This window comes from Acromyrmex echinatior, chromosome 3 (genome assembly GCF_024713525.1).
Source record: "Acromyrmex echinatior isolate Ae372 chromosome 3, ASM2471352v2, whole genome shotgun sequence".
Lineage (NCBI taxonomy): Eukaryota > Metazoa > Arthropoda > Insecta > Hymenoptera > Formicidae > Acromyrmex > Acromyrmex echinatior.
Window position 1 is genome coordinate 14,636,918 of NC_141854.1, and position 25,807 is coordinate 14,662,724.

The 25,807-nt window shown below is 30.4% G+C and overlaps 1 protein-coding gene across 21 annotated transcripts in view; it reads right to left on the minus strand.

Annotated features, from left to right (window-relative positions):
* Positions 1–25,807, minus strand: part of LOC105149436 (CUGBP Elav-like family member 1-A) — a 562,295-nt gene that overhangs the window by 15,001 nt on the left and 521,487 nt on the right. For all 21 annotated transcript variants that reach the window (XR_846598.2, XR_846599.2, XM_087403816.1 and 18 more), the window contains 2 exons: positions 3,127–3,332; positions 339–467 (listed from right to left, as the gene is read on the minus strand). Coding sequence is in view for 19 of the 21 variants with exons in the window: in XM_087403816.1 (XP_087259942.1) it covers positions 339–467; positions 3,127–3,332 (335 nt within the window). In the remaining 2 variants the exon portion in view is untranslated. The remainder of the gene's footprint in view (positions 1–338; positions 468–3,126; positions 3,333–25,807) is intronic.

Consider the following 25,807-nt stretch of genomic DNA (forward strand, 5'->3'; position numbering starts at 1 on the left):
AAGAAAGGATTGACCGCAAATTTGCTAAAGGATACGCTTGTAGAGCTTTATGCAAATCTCATGAAACGTTCAATAGAAACAAAGCTTTGGTGTAGCCACTATACGTATTCGAAGAATACAGATCATGTTCCTCAAAAAAACGTCTGAGTTCTTTTTTTAAATATATTTTGCATAACAAAATTGAGATTGCTATGTAGAAAGTCACAAAGGATAGATAATGCATACGAATGTAAGGCGCTCAAACGATAGTGCCTCGTGAAGAGTTCTCGTTCTCGATGCAAATGGAATCTTTGATATCAGCCAAAGAGCTTTTATTATAAAATATTAAGTACACGTACGGCTAGGTAATGCGGTGTGATGTTGACTCCCGCGATGTTCCAGAGATTCGACTGAAGTTGCTGCATCCTCTTCTGGTCCTTTTCCTTTTGCGTATCGGCGAATTTTACGACTAATGGCGACGAACAGCCCTGAAAATTGCACAATGCGTTAATGCTGCGTAAACAATATATAAAATATAAGAAATATAAACAACGTTGATTAATGTCACAATTAAGATTTGATAAAACAAAAATTATAGACAAAAAATATAATGTATGCACACAGTAACAAATATTTAAACTATATAGAATTATTTAATAGACTGTCATTGTTTTAAAAACGTTTTTCATTGAATAGCTTATACCATGATCTATAAAAAAAATTTTGGTGTTATTATTATTCTTATGTATAATATATATTATTTTCTTGTGTTATTATCAATTCAATCCTAAAAGAATTGGGAAATTTATAAAAATAAATCTTGCCGTGTCATAATAGCAATTAAATATTTCAGAGTTCCAATAATATGATTGATAAAATGATTATGATTTGAATGAAAATAAATAAATAATTATTTTTCTCATTTAATTTCTGTTGAAACTCTAAAAAAATATTCATATCTCAAAACTATATTAATATTTGTGTGATAATGCCTTGTTTTCTGTCAATCCAAATTCTTGAACAAGCTTTTGCTATAATTTGACATTCCTTTCGTTAGTTCAGAATGTTAGCCGTATTTCGTACTGAGCATCGTTTTACACCTGAATCCGGCGTTGGTACATACATTATTGGTTCAAGTCCAAGTTCAACATTGGCGTGAGAACGGGATTGCCGACGATCGAGTATTACATTGGTGGAAAGAGAAACTCATTCGATGGTACGCGAGATGATATACACACGAATCGCGAGGTCGATGCACCATGTACAATGCGCCTGCAATTGGAGACGCGAAATCGGCGTGCCGGTTGTGCCGGTAGTGACGAATGAGCAAGTTCGAAGAACCTGCAGCCGGAAATATTCGTAATATTAAAGTGGAATTGCCTTCGTGCCCGCATGTCTTGGCACACTCGCATTTACCATCGAAATAGTACATTGCAAAGGCGTATCGTCACTAAATATATCTCGTGAAGTGATTAATGAAGTTGTTAAGTATTTCTTATATTAATGAAACAAAATATTTAACAACTGAATACCGCAAGGCTACGTTAAAGGAAATATCTTGATATTAATTAGATATTATATAAACAGATAATTGATATTATATAAATAGGTGAATCGAAAACTTTATGTTTTACTTTAAAATAAAAAAAAGTTATGTATCATAATCTATAGCGTAAAAATATTCGGAGAAAAAAATATGTTAACATATTTATGTGGAAAATGAATTAAATAATATAGTGAAAATCAAGTATAATATTTAAAAAAGTATCAGTTATACTTAGAGAAAATATTTATAAATTTTTGAGAAATCACAAATCAATATAGAATTCATTGTTTCCTTGTCAAAATTTTTGTAGAGACTATAGCAAAAGGGGCGGGAATAGAATATTCTTCTTATAATTTAATTATTATATTTTTAACATATAAATAGATAATATCACAATATAACATTGACAATATCGGTTTATGGTTTTCGAGCAATGCTCTAAGGAGATTCGATAATTTATCTGTCCAATTCTCTCTCTCTCTCTCTCTCTCTCTCTCTCTCTCTCTCTCTCTCTCTCTCTCTCTCTAGCGTTTGCGAAAGCTTAGATAGTTGTAGTAGTAGTATGGAGCAATGAAAGAAGGGGGAATAGAAAAGCTTGGCGAGCTTTGAATCGCCAAGGTGTCAACCAGTTCAGTCGTCTTTACTCTCTCGCTCGGTTTTAGTTACTCCGAGTTAAATCGGTATATTTCACTAAGGTGACTAGTCGGATTGTAGATGCACATGGATGTTTCGTCGAGTGACAATGGCATCTAGCCAATACATCTGACGACTCGGTTGAATTGCCATGAAAAGAAACGAAGACTTTGTATGCGACCCGCTTTGTGTCGTCATCTGCCCCCCAAGTCTTCCCGACACTGTTTTCTCCGCTTAAAAGATCGGAGTCCTCACGACCCAGTTCTTTCTTGCAACATAAATATGAGAGCAGATTGCATGTCCTCATGGATTGCTCATTATTTCCACAAGCAACTTTTCAAAGAAGTTTTCATTATTACCTTTTAGTTAATTGTAGAAAACGTAGATGCAAAAAAGTTAAGGTGGAAGAATAAAAGATGAAAGATGATTATCATTGAATGATAGATTAATAAACGGTACGCGATTAAAAAAGTAAGTAAATGAATAAAATTTGTCATATTCTTATAAAAGCTGCATCATCCCTGTACGAAAAGTTGCCACTGTATTCTCAACTTTATAAGAGATAGAATATTAGATGACGTTATTGCGATTATTAATCAAGATGTTATAGTAAAGCTGTTAAAGTTGTAGTAAACTATCTAATAATTTGAACACTAGTTACGATGCTTTACGCGCAAAACTTAGAAATTTCTGACATCAAGATTAACTTCAGTACTTTGATATATATATATATATATATATATATATATATATATATATATATATACATATAATAGATTAAATTACATTAATTATATAAAATTCATAATTTTTATTCATCAAAATTAGGAATATTAATTACAAAATTAATAACTCCAATCATTTTAAGATTAATAATACTAGGATCAAATTTTTATTTAATTTTCAAGTATAGGGTTGTATCTAAAAATATTATATAAAATGTCTCCTTCGTTTATAATTATACTCACCTCCATTGTCTGAGAATGATGCAGAGCTTTGATGGCATTGATTGCGTACTGCTTACTAGCGAAGGTAACGAAGGCACAGGCTTTACTTTTCCCGGTGCTGTCCCTCAGCACCGAGCATTCCTCGATCATTCCGTAAGCGCTAAACATGTTCCTAACATCGTTTTCTGTGAATTTTTTCGATAGCATCCCAACGAACAGTTTGCGCTCTGTAATGATAAAACATAACTTCCATTAGCAATTATTTGCAGTATCGCGTCATCATAGAATCATTATGAAAAGTGACGTATTTCGTTAATAATATGTGCGATCTTAATAATTCAATAATAGTACCCGGAAGACGACCTTAAAGATAATATATGATTATTCATCCTTGATATGATTGTGTATTTAATTAGTTAGTGAGAAAATGTCTGACTGAGTAATCATGCAATCGAATGATAGCTATAGTCAATTGTCATTAACAGAACGTATACTATTACAGAATACTATTACTGGAGAATTACGTAGTGGATAAATTAAGTGCATTACTCATTCTTATTGCGCTTCTTATAACTAGATAGTTCAATTAACTGATATTTTTCTATAATTACATGTTTTTATATATATATATATATATATATATATATATATATATACACACACACATAAGATATATATATATATGTACATGTACATATATATATATACATATAGATATACACATATAGATAAGATATATATATATATATATATACACCTTTAAATAATCGAAGACAATTCAAAGATATAATCTTCTCAAAGATCTTCTTTCTTTTTCTTATATTTATCATGACTATAACAGTTAGGATCATTATTGATTATTTCACAAGTAGCATCAGCACTTTACATGTGCCATTATGGTAATAGAGTTTGCATAACATCAAAAGAATTAGAATATTAAACATGAAAAAAATTTTTTTACCAAGCGTTACGTAAAACTAACTATTTTCCTATTCTTTATACCAAGTTCTGGTTATCTAAATTTTGTTAGCGAACTCATTAAAACTTTTATAAATGACATTTGTGACCAATTATTATCATTCGTGACATATTCTATGTCATGAATGAAGGAAGAATTAATATTCTGCAGATTAAAGGTTAACATCTAATTAATTACTATCTAATATATTCGGCTGCGAGCATCATCGATTAATTGAAAAAAAAAAAAACTATTTTAATCGTATAACGTATTTTATTCGATATAACGTTCTTAAACTTTGACTCACGTCGTCTCGAGCCGAGGTCACAAGTGACATCATGATTTCCCATTTCGCCCACCGTTTAATAAGCGTTTACAGATAATGCGGACAGTGGCTAGCTATGGGTCATTTGACGACGGTACAGACCACTAGAAGAGGTGACCTGGTCAATATTTGTTTAGGACCGGGAGAAAAGCTTCACCTAGAGAAAAGCCGCTTATGTAAATTCGGCATCGCGGGGGATAGGCTAGGCAAAATACTCGAATATATCTCTCGAGTCTATCTTCGCTTCTCTCATCCCTGTCACGTGTATTCAATTCTCTTATGGATCTTCTCGGTGTTAATGCATCGCTTATTCTGCGAGAACGTGGTGTACATTAAAAAAATCGAAATAACAAAAAATTTTGAAATTATGACGTATTATACACAATGCAAGTTTTTTTTATTTTTAAACTCAGATGATGCAGGATACAAATTTTTTTATCTTATTATTAAAAAGTTTGATACTCAAAACTGTGAATTAATGAAGTTGTATGCTTTAATTAATAATTTTATATGTATACATACCATATATCCAAATAAGTTTTAGGAATCAATATTTGCTCAGTAATTATAGAATCCATGTGATAATAATGTTTCGTTTTGTGCAATCTATTAGCATATGTGAATTTTTTTATTGCAAAGATTAAACCTGGCTTTGTATTATCATTCCTGAGTATTCACTTTTGCATAAATGCTGCGTGTATTAGATATGCAACAGTAACTCGCATCATATTAATTAATATTTCAGTGCCCTAATAATGTGGACTAATGTATTAATATTAATATCGAACTATGCAAATTCGCCGGCCAACAAGAGGGCTAAACATGACGAGTATTAATATGTGAAAATTGTGGCTCCCTGTCAAATGTTGCTATCCAATTCGCGCGATATCAAAGGAACTCGATGCTGCGTTTCAAGCTATGCGTAGCCATACTAGAGCGAATTGAAATCGAGAATACATCGATTTATAGTGCGTGGAATGTATCCATAGAAGTTGATATCAAATTCACGGTACAATTGCGTATGATCGTGTTTCCGGAAATCACCAATACGCTTTATGTGCAAATAATTACGGCCATAATGCTGACAAATAATGCCATGACTACATTTTGTAATGCTTACTGTACAATGAAATATAAGAGATATTAATAATATAAAATGTACTGCTTTGAAATTCATTTATTACATTTAAACAATAATAATAAGAATAACAATTTATTTTTATAATAAAGACTTGTACTAACAAATTATACGATAATATAAAATATATTGTTTTGTGAAATTCATTATTACATTTAAATAATGATAATATTATTAGTTTAATATATTAGTTTTTTATAACAAACTTTTTCATTAATAAAAGCTATAACGTTATAGCTTTACATGCCAATTATTCCCGATTATTTTTACGGTATTTTATAGAAGCGATACTGACACGGCGATACCAGTTTTCGAGTAACTGTAAATCCTAAAACAAAGCCTTTTGCTTGAAAAATTTGATTCCTACATCAATTCAATCTATCCGGATAAAAACTTCCTGTGACAATGATCCTCTTTGCGTTTAACGAGACGTATTTAAGGGGTTGTGTCTGACCGAAACGTCCGAAAAATAACAAAAAAAATATATATACTGAGACCAGGGGATCAAGGTTTGTCCAGAGGTTGATCCGTGCCGCGGGGAAGAGCAGAAAGGACGAGAAGAGCACTGAATATATCGGTCCAGACTACGGCAAACTCGTCTGCAGTTAACGATTTAATTAATTTCGCAGCCCCTAGCGACCGGATACCCGTGGTTGCCAACGACGGATCGGATTTCCCGCGGAAATCGAATGAAAATTTTAAGCCCTTTCCCTTCGCGGGGGAAATACGGTGTAAAAAGGCAACCAGTTGGGGAGGGGAGGGGAACGGAAGACAAATTCTCCTCTCTTCCTCACCCCTCCTGCGTTCCAGCGAAACTGCGGCTTTCGCGGAATGTTTATTAAATACCGAAGGTGCTGGTTTATGCCCTCCCTTTTTCCTTCTAAACGGACCGAAATTTTTCGCCCATTGCTACCAAGAGGGTTGGATATTATCAATGTGCGAAAGTCAGCGTAACGAATATTTCGAGATCGAGCAAGGGTGGAGTTATGATCAAATACGAAATAAAGAGGCAACCCGAACCAATTGCAATCGAATTCGTTTTAAAAATATATCAGTAGCTTTAGAATTCTTGGAGCTAGAACCTTATTAATTATATCGAAACTTCGAAAATAGAGTGCTAATTTCATAGGAATTCTACACACACACATACACACACCGCGCGCGCGCACACGAATACGCATACACACACACACACATATATATGCGAAATATCTCTACAATATAGCTATAACAATATATAGCTAATCCTAGATAATGCTTCTCCTACTATGTCGTCGGGATACTGTCGAGCTTATTGTAATCACATTTAAGGCTATTAACGTGGGAATAAAATAAGAGCGTGATACGGAGCCACTGGTCTCTGTAACTGCATTTGTAATGTAATTCACGTGCAAACTAGATACGACGCAACGTCGGATCATGCAGGCGGATATGAGATGCAGATCGCGCCTGCTGGAATGTTTGCATCGCACCGAATATTCCGTTAGGATGTCTGCAGCACGTCGTCGCGGAATACGTGCATCAAAGTATTGCGCATAGTCTATCGATCGAGCTTTATAAGATCTGCATAATAAACGAACACAATAATATTATAGAAGTCATTATAAATTACAAGTACCATGCAGCTTTTCATGCTGGCACAAAATGGTTTGCACAATTGTTCGATTATTAGTTAGAATTTTTCGAAAGATATGATATATATGTAATTTAAACATGTTTTTATGTAAAAAGCAATCCACAGAGAGAATACAAACTAACAGTAATATTACATCAATGTTACAATTTCCTATTTAACTATGTAATTATTATGTGCAATATGTGTTATATTACATTTACATTGTTGAGTGAGAAGTTATAATATTGATGTAATTACTATGAGTTTGTTTTCCACAGAAATTAATGCACTATTCAATTTTTAAATTCAGTTCTAAATTCATCTTACCTAAAATGTTCATAAAATTTAAAATAACTGAATAAATTTTGTATATTTATACGTTTGTACAAGATAATCTTACAAGTGTTGAGTAAAATGAAATTTATAATATATTTATGTATGATAAGAATATCATATAGATATAGATTATTAAATAATCAAATAATCTTTATCGTTATCAAAGTCAGCATCGGAGAATTATTGCTAACATAATGTTGCTTTTACTAATTTCGCTAATGAAAAGCAATTGTTTACATTCCGTACAATTAATCAGCGTTAATGATAACTTACTCGCATCCGCGAGGAAGCGTTTATTCGATACAAACAGGTGTCTGACTTCCACAAACGAAATGCTTGTGGCCAACCGGTGGCCAATGCGGTCACTTGTGTTCGATTCGATCTCCTTCTATGCATCTCACGGGCCCATTTACAACTTGTGCAATTAAATCGCAGCCTGCAAAACGTGATAAGTTTTCCAACGAATTCCGAGCCAGGCATTTCAAATCGATCGTCGTGCTCCGATATGCAACCAGCAACCTTCCACACCGTCGTTCCTTACTCGATTTCGCCTTTTTCGCGGCACGATGCGCCGAGGCGCGAGACGTTGCGAATGAACCAACGCTCTTACAGGCCGGAAAAAAGACCAATGCGAGATTAAGATCATGCATGCAAATGCGGACAAGCGAGGGAGCATTGGAATTTCGCGTTGCAAGACGTTTCGATGTGCCTTTTCGAAATGCGGAAGAAGAACGAGTTGTTGCACGCTATGCATCACCGGAAGCGCAACGTGTTCTTTGATTTTCATTAGAGCTCATTTTTAAGACTAAAGCTTCGTTTGTCGAAGTTCCTGAGTTATCACATCCGAATGGAATTTCAAAATTAAAAATGCTGCAGAAATGACAGTGAAATCGTCAAATAATCCTTAACTGTGTCCGAGAAATGTTACTTTCAATACTGGAAAAAAAATTGCATAATCAAATATGATTTAATCGTATCTGATAAAACTATTTGTTGTATAGATAGAATATATTAAAAAACTAGTCATATAACTTCCAAGAAATAAAAAATCAACAAATTTGAATTTTTTGTTTTTTAATTATTTTAAAATTATAATAGTTTATATTATAATAGCTAACTAAAAAAATCAAAATACATAAGATAAATTCAAAATCACTGAAAATATAAAATGTACACATCAGGATATATCTTTAAGAAATTCTCATTATCTCGGGTAGCCGATTTAAATTTGGAACATTCACTTTAAAGCTTGCTGGAATATCTGCGAAACGTATCTCGAGATTATCTCTATGGTGACTTTTTACGGCTACACCTAAAGCTATTCAGAGGAAGAGAAAGTTTGCAAAACGTGAGTTTTAATTAAAAACATTTTTCTCGAGTAGCGTAATCGTTTGCTTCTCTATGAATACTGATTATTAATAATCATTAAACCTGGCTTCTTGCCACTAAGGAGGATTAGATTTGTCTCATTGCTGGTTTCGTATTCACTGTGTAGTGTATAGCTTCGCCAGGAATATTCTCGCCCTCTTAGCGATACGGCTTTTAGGCCACGTGTTTCTTTCAAGAAATGAGAATTGATAACGTTAATTCACTTACAGATTCACATATGCCAGACGCATGAACTGCTTTCTATCGGTAGAATAAGCTACGGATTAGCTCTCTATGAAATAGCATTTGTGAAGTTATGAAGATAACTATCTGTAGAGGAAAAAGAATTTTATAAAAACATGGATTTAAAATTTTTTAAATAGAATTAAAAAAAGAGAAGATCTATATATTAAAATGAATTAAAATACTGATAAATTATGATCAGAACGCCTAAAAATAAATTATTAAATCGGGAATTGAAAGAAATTCACACATCTTGAAGCCAATCTGGCAACCGATGTGTCGACAGGTGTATCCACCTCGCGTTTGGTCACAATTATGCGGTCATTAGTATGTCGCAGACGAAGTTCCCAGGAAATGACGTCAGAGATAGGTAGCGATTTATAGACAGCTTGGAATTCCGATTAGCAAACACTTTGACGGTTGCAATAATAAAACTAAATTATGTTTTACGATGTACGGAATTACAAAGGAGACAATTATTGTTCTGTTTTATGGAGTGACATTTACGGACAGTAGTCATAATGCAGTGATGCAAACTTGGTCCAATGAAAATACAAACCAATCCTGTCACAGTGATTAATACGTAGACAGTGACAAACGAGTCAGTTAGAGAAGGCACCTGCGAACGAAACTGTCTTAGCATATGCATAGTGTAGCCTGTATAACTGTCCTCATTCCCGTTTAAATTATTTGCCGGGAAACCAGAGTATTATTTTTCATTTCAACCATGCGTAACATAATTTGCAGTATTATATTGAACTTCGCATTCTATTTCATAGCACATTTACTATCATATGAGTATGTTTAATTTTTTATTTACAAATTAGAAAGCAACACAATATGTTTCTTATAAAACACATTTCTATTAAGAAGACACGATACATCTGTTTTAACAATTTAATTTTTAAATAAAGCGAATCATTTTCTATTACGAAAATATATTTAGTTGTAAACAAACTTTTATGCGAATATAGAAGGCCTAACAATAAGTAGTTCTGTTCAAGAAATTTTTATAAAACAATCAAGCAAAATTAAGTTTATCAGAATGAATTTTACGAAGTTCTGAAAGAGCCGAATTCCCATTCTGAATCTTCTACTAGAGACTAACATACATTTCATGGAAACCCTTGTCACCCTCGTGACCACCAAATATCTTCCTCGCGATCGCACAACCGCCGGTGAGAACAAATGACGCCATAAATCGTGGATCGCGACTGCGAGAGCCAAGTATCATCGTTAAGGACGTATACGAAGGATACGAATGATGCCTCATACACGCCGGAATAGTAGATGAAGTTCATCAGTACCGCATTTATCCCTAGCAGACTACGAAGACCCATAAGCGGGTACATTAATTGGGCATTTGTATGGGATCCGGTGTCTCATGTTGCTTCCGGTTAGTTCCTGTAGTCAAAGCCATTGTGCTATGCTTGTCTTCTTGCACGTCCTTTCACCGGAAAAGACTCCCTCTTTCCGACATATAATTCGTTCTGCTTACCGCTTCTTCAAAGTTACCTTCTTTGTTCTTCTTGTAAAAATGTTCGCTTTTTTTTATTAAACAAGAGAAAATTTCTCTATACATATATTATACATATTTTTTTAGAAATAATCTTTATTAAAATAATTTAAAATGTCATTTAAAATAGAATAAAAATTTAAAACGGTGCCAAATTTTTTTAATCACAAATTTAAAATGTTTAAATTACATTGTATATTATTCTAAATGCTTTAAATTTGCTTAATTTATTATGTTATAATTATTTATTTAAATTATTATAAAGTCATCTTATTATCACACAAATTACGTTGTAAGCTACGTTATTCATAAGTCATTTTTATTTTAAATTTTGTTTATTTTAAATTTTGCATATTATAATATTTGATAACATTACATCATTAGTATTTTATTTTGTCTTCTAAGAATATACTTCTGCTCATAAAATCATCAGCGCATACATATTTGCCCGTTTCTTTTTATCTGACGAAACTCCGAAACGTTCTTTGCATACGAAATCGTCTACTTTCAAAGGCTTCAACAAAGACGATTTCTCGAATACCGAAATAATTTTTTGTGGCTTATTTTTCTTTACCGCTATTCATGCCGTTGCAATTACGTAAGTCTTGTTTTAGATATCACTCCCTTACTTTAAAAAATACAATTAAAAATAATTAAGTTTCATAGAAAAGAGGAAAATCTGTTTTCCAATTTGATAGAAAGTTATTGACTAATTAAATAATATTGACAAAAGAAATATATTTTTAATATGATCAATTGTTATTTTTGTTATTTTGATTTCATAATTTTTAAGAAATGTCTTTTTTTAAGTTGTAACAATTTTGATGATTATTTATAAAACTAAATTAATTCAGTTTTTTTTAATAGAATAATATATACTTAATTTATAATAATATTCGAATATCATGTTTTTGAATAATGTCATTTTCGAAGTGAAGATTGATATTTTTATCTTATTATTTTGCTTCTCTTTCTTCATTTATCTTTTTATCAAACTGAAAATGTAACCTAAATTTCTAAAATCAATGCACAGTTAGTTTCGATTAATCATATTAAAGCGAAAATACATGAAAGTCTTTTGAAAATAATAGATATATAAACGTATTTTGTAAATCAAATCTGTGACATAATTACAGAAATTCTCGCTTTCGATGCAAATACTATGCTCTATGAGCATAGTACATAATTTTCTCGTCATAAACTTAATTTTCTTGTTACTAACTTAATTTACATAAATTTGATTTTCGCAAACTCATAAATTTAATTTTGCTGATATAAATATCATTTATTCAATACGAGTAATAATATGCAAGTTTAATATTATTAATGAAATCAACTTACATTTATAAGTTTAATCGGATCTTTTCTATCAATAGTTGACGTTATATAAAAATAATCGCTGGAGTTTTTAAAGAGAATGGTATTACAATCTCAATATCTTAGCAAAGATTTGCATAATGATTAATATTTACGACATTACTCGATCTCCATAATAACAGTATCGATTATTTATGGTTACAAAAATCATTGATGTTAATTCCAATCTTATATGACAAATCTTAGAAAAATGTATTTATTTTAGAGACCATTATTTGAATTTTATTTGAATTCTTTCCAATAAGATAATTTCTAATAATATGCATTTAATATAAATAAAATTATGCAAATTTAAATAATTACTTAACTACATTGTTCAAATATATTAAATTCTTAAAATAACAGATATATATATATATATATATATAATAAAAAATAAGATGGTGCTTGTATAGAAACTGATTTATCATTAAAAAAAAGATGAAAAAATATTACACAAAAAAAAGCGTATTGCAAGTAATAACTGGAATCTACAATTGTTGTAAAATTAAAAATTCAGTTTCATGAGATAAGACCACGTTTTTCACTTTTATTAAAAAAAAAATAATATCCTATGTTTTTACAAGTGCAATGATTGTTTTTGCACAGTCTGCAGAGTTCTTTCAGCTGTTATTACGTCTGTAGGATCATGCAGACACACAGTGGACATTAATCTCTGCTTACTTATCATATGCATGTTGCTATGCAAAACCTTTATGAATATGTAAAACGTGGGTCAACCAGTACGTTCTTCGCAGAATGGAATTGTCATGAGAACAGCAGTGGCTGGTTTCGTGGCCACTCCTGACCTTCGAAATCTTCGTTCTCCATTTCTCTACTTTGCTCAAACCGCGAACAAGAACTCGACCGCCTTGATTACCCGGTAATCATCGGTTCGATAATCGTGTAATTATTCGACGCGTTTAACCGTAATCGTTCCTTAGTTGTTGCAATAGACGCATCAACGTGTTGCCACGTTGCATGCAAAATATGCCATCATCAAAAATCGTGTGAAAAAGCTTTTCCTACTTTATTTTTTTCCATCTTTTAAGGCTCCTGATCACTTACCACCGATCTTCAGATTGATGACGTCAGAGAGAAACGAGAAAACATATTTATAATAGAAATTCTTACAAAAAATATATTAAAATAAAAATATTTTTCAATAAAATGTTTGTATTTGATAGAGTACACTTGTAAAATGTATCAAAAACTCTCCTTTTATTTCGGAATAGAATAAAATATTTATTTCAATTCGACAGCTGTCATATAGCCTGTTTCGTTTTCTAGATAGATATAATTCAATTTCAAATATATGATTATTTATTGATTACTGGAACACAAGGGAAGTTTTACAATTCTATTCTATCGATTGCAAATGTTGTTTTATTAAACAATCCTTATATTTTAATATAGTTTGCAAGAATTTTCTTTATGTATTTTTCTCACTTCTGACATCACAGTCCAAGATGGCTTTAGTAAATAGAAAAAAGCAAGAGTCTTAAAGGAAAAAGCATATTAATAATAATGCAGCAGAAATAAAATCTTTTGTTATATACGTGAAGAAAATAACAAAAATATATTTTTACTGTCGTGTAATTATGTTTATGTATTTATTAGCATTTATTACAGAATCTAAATAACAAATAATTATGCTATTTCAAGCTTAATTAAAATCAAATTAACATAATCATCTGAATGAATTTACATGGTTCTATGATCTTCAACATTTTATTATAAATTACCATTAATGAATGTATAAAATATTCAAGATTCAGTGTCTAGCGAAAAAAAAAAACATTCAAATACAAAGTCCGAATATTATGCAATCCTTTATGTCCATTGCAACTATAATCGATACATCAAAATCCATGATTTACAATTTTTAATAAATTATATCTATTTTAAACATGTTTTTATTCACTAACGTCATTTAATATAAATTTACAATTATTTGATATATTTTGTATGTAATTATTCAAAGAAATATTATGTTTAATACTCTTAAAATACTTATAGAGCCTGTATTTTTTGGAAATTCGGAGATTATGAAGTTGATACATAATACAAATTACTACAATATAAAAGTATATAATGAATTTTTAATTTGTAAGACAATATAGAAAATTAAAGAAATATAATATCTTGTAAATTACATAAAATTATTTCGTACAATATGACAAACTAACACATTGTCTACCTAGCAATTAATCAATAATAGTCATGCGAATATAAAAATTTAGTGCTGCTATGTTACACATACAGTTGCAATGTAATGAATCCTAGCAACATAGATACCTACGTATGAATTCACAGCGCACTTCTACTCGACGTGGAAGCTAATATTCTTCACGGGCGGGCGAACATATGCGGCGCAAATGAGCACGTTGAAAATAAGTCGCGTAAAGTTGCTTTCGCAACGACTCGACAGACGACGGACGAGAAGGTACGCGCCTATATTGCAGTCAAAAGATAACGGCGTGACAACATTACGTGGCGCATTTATGTCCGTTGAGATCTCTAAATGATAGCTTAAAATCTTCTATACTTAAATAACTTTATACATATTACATAATAAATAATATAAAAATATATGCACACAGTACATAAAATTATATTGTATATTAACAATAATATATTTATACTACCACTCAAAAATTTGGAGCATCTCTAATTTTGGAAAAAAGTTTAATTCTACATTGCTTATGTAGAATAATGTAGGATTTCGCTCCAACATTATTATCTTAATTTTTATTGTTTCCTTTAATGATTCCTAATTAAATAAAAATTGATATTCTGTACACTTTTTAAATACAGATAAATAAAAAATAATTTTTTACATTGTAAAATAATTTTTACAAAAAATGTGTATAAATAGCATTCATTTATATATTTAATTTTGTAAGGTGGGGATGTTCTGGAAATTTCACACGAGTAATAAAGAATTAAATTCAACTTTAATTATTAACATTGTAAATGTATCAAAATTTATATTCAATCATAAATTCTATTCCGATAGTATATATTCAAAAATAAAAGTTGATATATTTTTAATAAAATAATTATATCACTAAAGAATAGTGTTTTTATTTAAAAACTATGTACGAATGCTTCAAATTTCTGAGGTAGTATACATCAGTAATGCCAACTAAAACTAACCTGATGAAATATAAAAGTAATTAAAAGACTGGATTGACTCCATTGAGATAATTTTCAATTATAAATTAAATAATTAATGAATTTTGTTTATTTATTCGTTAAATTTAATAAATTTGATCAAATTTAAAATGCAGTGTCTGTAAAAAATTATCATATAGCTTTTCGCTTTATTAATTTCAAATTGTGCTCGATGTATTTGAGACTAAATACCGAGCAATGTCGAGCCGGTAAATGAGTCGCTACAGGTAGCTGTTCCACGCATAGCTGTGTGCACAGTTGTGTACGACGGTATGCGGCTATTCCATCGTACGGTACCATCGTGCGGGACATACAGCAACGAGTCGAGAGCCTAACCAAAGAGTAATCACAATCTTGCGCAACCGGATAGCCGCTGATTTCTGCGAAACCGTTTGCCTCGTCGTGCAAGACAAAAGAGCAAAGCTCGTACCGGCTGACTCTCCTTGATTTGGCTGAAACGATTCGTTAGTATCGCTGGTATTCCCTTAAACGAAATTCCCCGATTGCATCTCCGAGGATAAAACGTTCCCTTTTTAGATATCATCTGAAGTTCCTTTCGTGCACGCTGCTTTTTATTTTCAAGACTCGTGCCATTATTATCTTCGACTTACCCGTCGATATTTTGTCGACCAGAGAATTATCTCAATAATTTTACTAATTACTTCCGCGATCGTGATAGATCTGTGTATACAGACTCTACGATCAGATTTGAAAAGTTCAAGATGTAAAAAAAAGATTTCTATAAAGTAAAATTTACGATTATTATGTTTCTTAATTTTATGAAAAAAATAAAAATAAAAAATAATTTCTTCAAAATTAAAAAATTTAATTACTAAATAATATACTTTTTTTAATATTTTGAAATTTGATTACTAAAAGATATTTTTATTGTTAATATGTTCGTTAATATTATTACTTTAATCTTCAGTCTGTTAAATTATACCTGATAAATTATATTAAAATAAATTTAATAAAAAATTCTTATTTTTATGATTACATTATTTCTTTGAATATGTTTCATTAAAATTAAAGTCGTTTAGATCAAATAGAGTTACGTTCGCTTATGAAATGCGAGTATCTTAAATATTTCAGGGGATATAAAGTCCTTTCCGTATGATAACATTTTTAATATCGAGACCGGTACGGCTACCAATTTTACTCGCGACGACTAAAATTACTTTGGAATATCGTTTACATACCACGACCATACTTTGCTTCGCTGCGATCATTAAAACTCGACGTACCTTTGAAGGATACGGTTTCGTCGTGACTTCAAACATGATTCCTGCGATGCATTGCGCAGATAGGTATGGAAAAATGTCACACAAGTTTCTTCAATATATATTTTGCTGCACTTTGAGTCGTCCGATTCTTAAATATTTTTGACCTACATTTTTGTTGCACAAAAGAAAGAATGTACGTTTTACGGTAAAGAAAGAATGTTGAATATATTACATACATAGTATTTCATATATTTTTGTCCAATATTTCGAGTAGAATATTTCAACCTTATAATTATTATTAAAACATTTATGGAATTTCACAAATTTAATTTAAATGTAACCTGTATGTAGAGAATTAAAAGTATTCGTAAATTGTATCAAAAAATAAATAAAATATGAGATATTATATTTAGATGTATCATATTTTATTTATAATATCTTTGGTAAATAAAAAATTAATTATATAATTATGAAATTTCTTTATACAGTTATAATCTTAAAAAAATCGACTAAAAATAATAAACGCTGTATATATTTCTGGATAATTATCCAGATAACCATCGGATAATCAGACGAGATATTCTTATAATTGTTCTACGAATTGCCGAGATCATGTCTGTTTCGCGCGTGGCGTTACGCAAATGCCTGCAGGTGCGTTGTTTCGCACAGGTTAACCAGTGTTATTACGAATGAATGTTCAAGGATAGGCCGTCAGTTTCGTGCACTTCGAACGGGGACGTAGTGCAATAGCATTGCGAATTCTGGAATCGTCGAATAAAAAAAAGGAATGATGATTCGTATACATCAGCACGGGCAGATAGAACGGAATGATTACCTTCCGTGAAACAACGATTCATGATTACTGGTGCTTGGCTATTTTCGGAACGCATAATCGCACAACGCGTAAACTAACTGCATTGCGTTCCGCGATACCGTTCTACAGTCAGATCCTCCTCGATATCTGTTTGAGAATTGTCTATACATTTGATTCTGGAACAATATGTTTTTGCTGTAACATCTTGTGAGATGTTACAGATATTAGAAAATTCAATTCCTGTCTTGTTCAGAAGAAATAATGAGCGATAATTATATATAATGTAATTCTCAAAAAACAGTATAAAAAGATTTCTTTGAAGACTTAATATGAAGCGGCGAGTTCAAACATTTTAATCTATAAATACTCGAGAACCTCGCGTCATAAGTAATACGAAGTCGTTAATCGAGTTTGATTGATGATCGATTGAATGTCTCTTTTCAATTATACTTCTGCTTATGACACAGAAGGGAAATTAATTAACCACAGATTAGTGTTAATTTACATCAGCGTAACCGATAGAGTACAGTAAAGCGACGCAGTCTCTCGAATGTAGACCTCAATAAACGGTGCGCGATAATATACCACGTATCCTGGAATTTCACACTAACCTAAGCAAGGAGGACGCAAAGGAAAAGCAATGTATACTGACGTCCATTTCAAGGTTGACGTTATCGTACAACTAAGATTGCAGTTTCTTCCATCAGCCAACGTTACTCGGCAGAAGGATTACTTGCGTAACGAAAACGACACGTGAATGCACGCAAGCGCGCGATATATACACGATGCCGACATCCTCGAGGATCCTTTTCTCATTATAATGCGAGCGTAATTAACGTCCTGACGTTAATTCGGCCTTCACCTGTTTTCAATCGCAAGCGATTGCAATTTGATTAGATAAACTGGGTCTGACGGTATTGCACTCACCTGCAATTTGCGCGTACTGCGTTACGAACGAGCGGGTTGTGCCGCGTTTATGCGACCGTGATCGCGAAATGTTGGCGGCCGTCGAGTTGAAATGCCGGGTATTCGTTATTGGGTCGATCAAATGAACATCCACGCCAGGCTCTCGTGTAATTTCTAGCTATTAGTTGCTACGTGCCTGTGGACGCGACTATGAGGCAGGAAATAGAGACAAAGCAAAGAACAGGTAAAACTGATACACAGCTGATTAGAGTTTAATTCTATATATTCTGATTTTCTTTGCATAAAAAGATGAATACTTATACTTCCAAAACACATAGTTAATATATTTAACCTATGATATGTTTATACCTATGTATATATATTGTTTATGTTTGCATCAAACATTTAAATGTGAAAATAGATGACAAATAATATAATATAAATGTAAACTATCTCATTGTCAGTACACTTCCAAACTAGCAATATTTTGTTACTACAAAAATTTTTTCGTTATATTTTACAGCAAAATTCATTATAAATTTTATTATGTTTAGTAATAAACGTGCAATAATTTGGCAACCTATTAAATATTATCGGGAATAAAAGGAATTTTTTAAATATATAACAAATATTTTATAAATTACATAATAAAAATTACCAAGTAATTTATAAATTGTTTTAAGATAAAATATTTAAAATTAACATCATCAAAATTTACATATTACATTTTAATACAGATTAGCTGTCATTATATCATTACATATAGGAGATATATCTTCCAGGAAATGTCCAGAATTTCTGAATTAATTTTTGTACAAAACTAAAAACTGTAGTACTGTTAAAATACATCTCTCATTTACTTTCGTCAATTTGAATTTTGTCGGTTTAATCTCATAATGTCTTTTATTCTATTCTATTATTAGATGATTTTATTTATATGAAAAATTGAATTTCGCTGCATCCATTTATTAGCGGTGTCATATAAGATTCATAGATAAGTAACATTAGTTTTTTTAATAAAAATAACAACGTTAATGAATATAACCGGCTACATGGTAAAATTATCATGAGCAATTAAGTGAGGGATTGAAAATGTTGTACTATATTAAATGAAATTTATATACTTATATATTTATTACTGTTTGGCAATTCTACTCTTTAAAAAGAATTATAAATTATTTAACATATTTTAAAATTATATCAAACATATTTTATATTTTATTAATATATTATATTTATATTTATACATATTTCATATTTGAGAAAATATAATAAATCAGAGAAAATCACACAAAATTCTTCGAAATATCATGTTATTCTACGATTACCTTTTAAGATAAATTCTAAGAGAAAATTCTTTCTGTGTAAAAAATGTGGAAAACTAGATCATTCAATTCATTTAAAATAAGATAATTAGATATAAAATATTTAAAACATATATTTAATACATAATATCTCAAAAGGTATAATATCAAATAGATAGTTGAATTATACATAATTAGCTGCATACTCGTACATTTATGCAACTATTTAAATCATTAAAAAGATTATTTAACTGCAAGTTATGATATTAACATTTATTTTAGTAATATAAAGACTAGAATGTAAGGGGAAATAGAAATCTCAGTGCGATACTTAGTGCAAGTAATGGAAATAATAATGGAAATGTTTATACGTCCATTTTTAATATAAAAGTATAAAAAATTCGTATAAAATCTGTACGCGTTTCGAGTCATTACTTCAAGTCATTCTCAACAATATTAATATAATTCTAATTCAGCATAAGTAGTGCATTAACCATGGTATCAACCATCCAACATCACAAAGAGGTTCCTTAGTTTCATCCCAGTTTACAGGCCAAAAAGAAATAAGTAATTCTTATAAAGTGAAGCGAATTGATGCAATTTTTGCGTACATACGCATTAGTCAATCCCCCTACTCAGTTGAATATAATATTAATTTTAACAATTAGATGAAGTAACAAAAGTGATCCAAATAATTTTTCCGTCAAATAAAAAGAATAAAATGTAACAATTATTCACTCTTTGGTTACATGGAGATAAATAAAAATTTATTTTAGTATTTACTTATACAAAAAATTATTAAAAATTTTTTTAAACTGATAAACTTTTAAAACGTATTAACAATGCATTTAATATTTTAAATATTTCGAAAAATTTATGACGATTTGATTCTAAATAAAATTAAAACAGCATATCAAGTTTTACAAGAAAATAATACAATAAAAAACTTGAGATAATTATGTTTTTCTCTAATATAATTTACATTATGTGTTTTACACACATTAGCTATGGTTCAAAGATTATAGTAAGATTTTATTTTTCAATTTTAATAATCATTCAATGTTAGTAATCATTCTCTGTATCGTGAAGTGCATTACCATGTAAACGTTAGACGATTGCGTTATTTATACATGATATATGACGCGAATATATAAGAGACCGTAAATATCTAAAGATCGGCGCATGTCATGGTCGACTTAAACGCGAGTTCATTAACTGTTATCGCTACTAGACTGGTATTTCTATATTTAGCAAACCTTTATCAACGATGACCCATTTAAGGATAACAAATATACTATACATGCGAATACACTCCCTTTGAGTATATCAAGATAAATGTCCCTTCGAGTATATTATCAGGTATTTTTACATAATTGCTTTACTAACCACGTATAGTACAAAAATAGCGACGAAATGCTAGAAATAGATCAAAATTTCTACACGCAAGATAAAGTTGACATACCAAGAATTCATTAATTATTCTTTGAAAAGAATTTTTCTCTTCTTCGCTATTTAAATTCCAAAGCAAATCACTGTACGTTCTTTATTACAAGATATATTTCTAAAAAGCTTTCAAATAAACAAATACAAATAACAAATATATCTATCTACATATATACAAATATATTTACATATACCTATGTCGTCGATAAATTTGAACATTTAAATTAGAGATGTATCTATATCTATGTCACAAAAAAAACTCAAAGCATTATTAAAACTTAAATAAATATTCGTACCAAAATTTTATTTGGCGTCACTTATTTGTCTAAAAGTTACGTATACAAATATAACAAAATATGGTAATTCCATTGCATAAATCATTAAAAATCAAATAATGTATCGTATTGCTTTTTTTCAAGGCGTATTTATGACAAAATTTTTTTACTAGTATTGATTGATATTTTTAGGTGATTTTTAGAAGGCTATAGCATACAAAAAACTTCAGCAGTAAGACGTAAACAGAAAACAGATTAACATTTTGGATATGTTATTACTTAGTTATTGCTTTACGTTTCAACTGTGATTGATCAATTCGCTAACTAATTATGCCTTATTACCTTACGATTTTTTGTGTGCTACACCTTGATATTTTTAGCTGGTATTGTATAGTCAAAACATATTTAAAAATAATCTTGAATATTTTTCTTCGTATATTATTTATCTTCGTATATTATTTTTCTTCGTATATTATTTTTATATAAAAAAATAAAAACAATTCAATGCAATATTAATTAACTCAAATTATATACTCAATATTTTATATCAATTTATTATGATTCTATCGAAAAAATTGATAAAATTCGTATATTATATACATAAAATTATCCGATGTAAATGATTTAGTATCTTTATTAAAATTGTAAAAAAATAATGACGATAACAAAACGTTCATTCTAATAAATTTGTACATCATCAACTGAAATGGATTTCACAAGGCCTTCAGTTTTTACTAACCTGCTTTATTAAGTACCCTCTCTCTTTCTCTCTCTCTCTTTCTCTCTCTCTCTCTCTCTCTCTCTCTCTCTTACGCGCGCGTAATAACGGTCTCCATTGATAAATTTCTGGAGCCTGTTAGCTGCAACTGTTGACCGACCACAAAAACAAGCATTACATACAAACGCCGTGCGGAGAATTATTTTTTCTTTTTTTCTTCTTCGTTACTCCCTTCTATCAAAATTTTTTGTTATAGATACATCATTGATCATCATTGAAATAAACTAATGAAAACTCTACAAAGCTTATACTGAGGAATTTGCGTCATATATCTAATGTTAAATATGAGTATTTAGTTTTTATCTCATATGTTGCAGATCTTTCATATCGCGTAAATAAACGTTAAAACTGACCTACCACATATTTAACGTTGTGCTGTTAAATAAAAATGTAAATAAAAATTTAATAAATGTTTCTTCTTGTTATTAAAAGAAAGAAAAAACACATAAATCTTTTTTATAAATTTTTATCTGCAGAAGATTACTTTGATCATCAAAAGCATAAATAAATAGTGCATTATTTATTTAAACATCTCCTAAAAAGTAATAATAATTTACTAATAGATCAATTTAGACTAATAGATTCAATTTAGACAAATTTTGATATTTTCTTTGTAGAAAAAATTAATAGTATTTTTTTTAACAATATATTTTATTAAAATTAAATTATCATTTTTATAATATAAATTCTTAACAAATGATTTTAAAAATATAATTTTGCTTATAATGAAAGATTGCCATCGAAAGCCGAAAATACGATCATGCAACATAAACTATAATCTATAAAATATGTTATAGATAAGCTGAAAATTAATGAATTCATAGCATTAAACGCGACAAAGAGGCGAATTCAATGCAGCAGATAAAGCGGAATGAATTATTACACGATCGAAATGGTTGTCGAATAACAGATGGAAATTGAAATTGCTATTTGCGATGGCTTGGAATAGTAAAAAAGCATGTCTGCAGAACGCTCTATTTTTCAGTGATTTAGTCGAGCTTGCTGGGTAGGAATTCACCAACCGTAACGAATTACGTGATTTTTCAGGGACGGCACGACTAGCGATACGAGTGAAAGCGGAACACGCATTCACATGTGAGTTAACGTGCAAAGAAGTGTCACAAGTGAAATCCCTCTCTACTACATCAGTTCGGATCATTCCCTCGATTATTTTATTTTCTTCGATGTGAGCTCCATCGATTTCCTTCGATTACAAATCGTTCAATATATGATAGTTCATTAAATTAATGTTAGTTATATTTGATGATGTGACAAAAAATAATTTCTTTTAAATTTGAATTTAAATTTAGGAAAATTATTAGCAATCTCATAAATATAATACGACATATTTTTTCCAACTATGATTCAATTAAGATACGTTATAGAATAGAATTTTGAATAAGAGATATGACTTTGATTTTTTTTACAAAAGAACAATTTTCAAATAGCTTTTCAAAATAAACTTGACTATATATCGATACGATTTTATCTAAACTGTAAGACGTGTACAGTAAGATATATCGAAATAAAAATTTTACAATAAGAATAAATCTTCACGGCTATATATTGAGAGTTGAAAGGGAAATTGATTAAAATTAGAAAAGTAAATGTGAAAAGTTAAATATGAAATAAAATTAGGTATATGTTATTGAGTTATTTCCTATATTACATTTCCTACAGAAATTTAACCAAGTTTATCCTTATCATTTGCATAATCATCAAGTCAAAGTCACAAAACAGACAAGGCACTTTAATCAAATGCAGCCGCTTATCGCACACGAGCCAAACGATGCGGAGACTGGGGCCAATGACCACATCTTGATCAGCTGAGACTAGGTCGCATGCAAATCGTAAAGCAACGAGGCGCCTTCTCCCTGTCATTGCCAATTCATTTCTCTGCGGAACGCAACCGACGAAACCGCGAAATTGCCGTGACTCCAACATTGACCTCGACTTTTAATTGATCGACCTTACACTCTCATTATCGTTAATTTTGAATTCATGAATTGACCTATGATACAATACATAAACTCTCAAATTGCGCAAGTTTTGAAGTAACAGACAATTCTACTTATTTAAGTATCTTATTACGTCTAATAATTGAAGTAAAAAATGAAATTATTGATTTATATAGTATATATTACTATCATTTTTTTAAATTAATCCATATGTTGCATAAGCATCTAATTAAATCAAATACATACAATAAGTTAGATACAGACTGATAAAAATGTGAATATACTTGTACATAATATACATATAAATATATATATATATGTATATTATACATATATATAAATTCATATTTTTATTTTATGTCTTATTCATTGTTTCTTAGAAATTGCATAACACATCAAAATTTGATTTATAATTTATAAGTTACATTTATATATTATATTGATATAATTACATGTTACATTTAATATGTAATTACATTTTAACATATAATTTGTATATGTACATATTCTACTTTGATTTCGTAATTTCCATTTGCTCTCAAATGCTGCAAATATGGACTATTGATAAAGAGAAGATTGAAGAGATCTAAGATCCAAATCGTGATAGCGAAGGAAGTCGTATCTTGCGGTTACGTTTAAATGCCGGGTAAGAAACTCGTTTCGTTGCCGGTCTACTGACACACTGACGCGATGTCGTTTCGCATCGCACGAAACCTTAACTTTCCTGAGTTCGTAAAGTTGCACTTTTGAGAGAAACGCTCGAGGGCTCTGTATTTCGCGGAATAGAAAACGACGTTGCGCTGCTGTAGGAAGGACACGATGCGAAACAAAACGATGTCTCGCCCTACCGCGCACGAGAAAATTAATTTTTTAACATCACTGAAGATATATGTGAATGCATATTATGTCCTGAAAAATATTATGACCGACGTGTAACTTCCTCTAAACATGAATTTGAAACACGAAACAACGTATACATACATATTATATAATGGAATGCAACAAAGTTACTAACATACATTAATAAGTGTAAAGTTACATGTAAAAAAATTTCCGAGTATGGATTTTTAAATGAGAAATTTTAGAGAATGTAAAAAAGGCATTTCTGGAATAAATATTCAATAAATTTATGAAAAATTTTAATCATTTCTTTTTATCGTAATATACATAATTTCAAGTTATATATTATTACGACTAGTTTAATAAATACTTTAAATTTCTATTATATGTAACCATATTAATTTTTCATAAATAGATAACGTGGATTCAGCTCTCTTAAGTAAGTAAAAATTAGATTAGGTATAATGTACTAGACAATGGTAGACTCGATTACAAATTACGGTATTGCGTCATGCTCCAATGTCTCAATCAACCAATTCTCAATTTTTTTGATCGCCTTGAGCGAATGGGACGTGGCGAATGTACTAAGTAGGACTGCGCAGTCTATATAAACGGAGTTACGGTGGAAGAAATATCGCGCCACTATCGCTGCTTGCTAATGCAACCAAGTACATTAGAAACGTGCAGTTTGTCAAGCATCGACGTACAACCGTAGCGACTCGTCTCGCTTACGCAACCCATTAGCACACACGTACGTCATACATGTACCTGACTATACAGACTATACTTAACTCTTCGCTAGTCGCCTCATCGCTGATGCGATCGCAAAGGATACAAGCAAGTCATCACAAAAAGTCATCATAAAAATGGCGCATTTACGATAACGCAATTCATTGTTCTTTAGATATTTGCGTTCATATTTTTTTGTTACAAGGCTACTTCCTCAGGAATATTCTAGTTCGTATTATGAGTCAATAAATAAAAATGATATTGACTGGACAACTTATGTAACAGGAACTTAGCTAATTTCAAAAATTCTTATCTTTGCATATAGAATGATTGAATATTAAATACATTAATTAGAGTTGATATTTTTAGCAATGATAAAAGTTCTTTGCAGTATTTTATT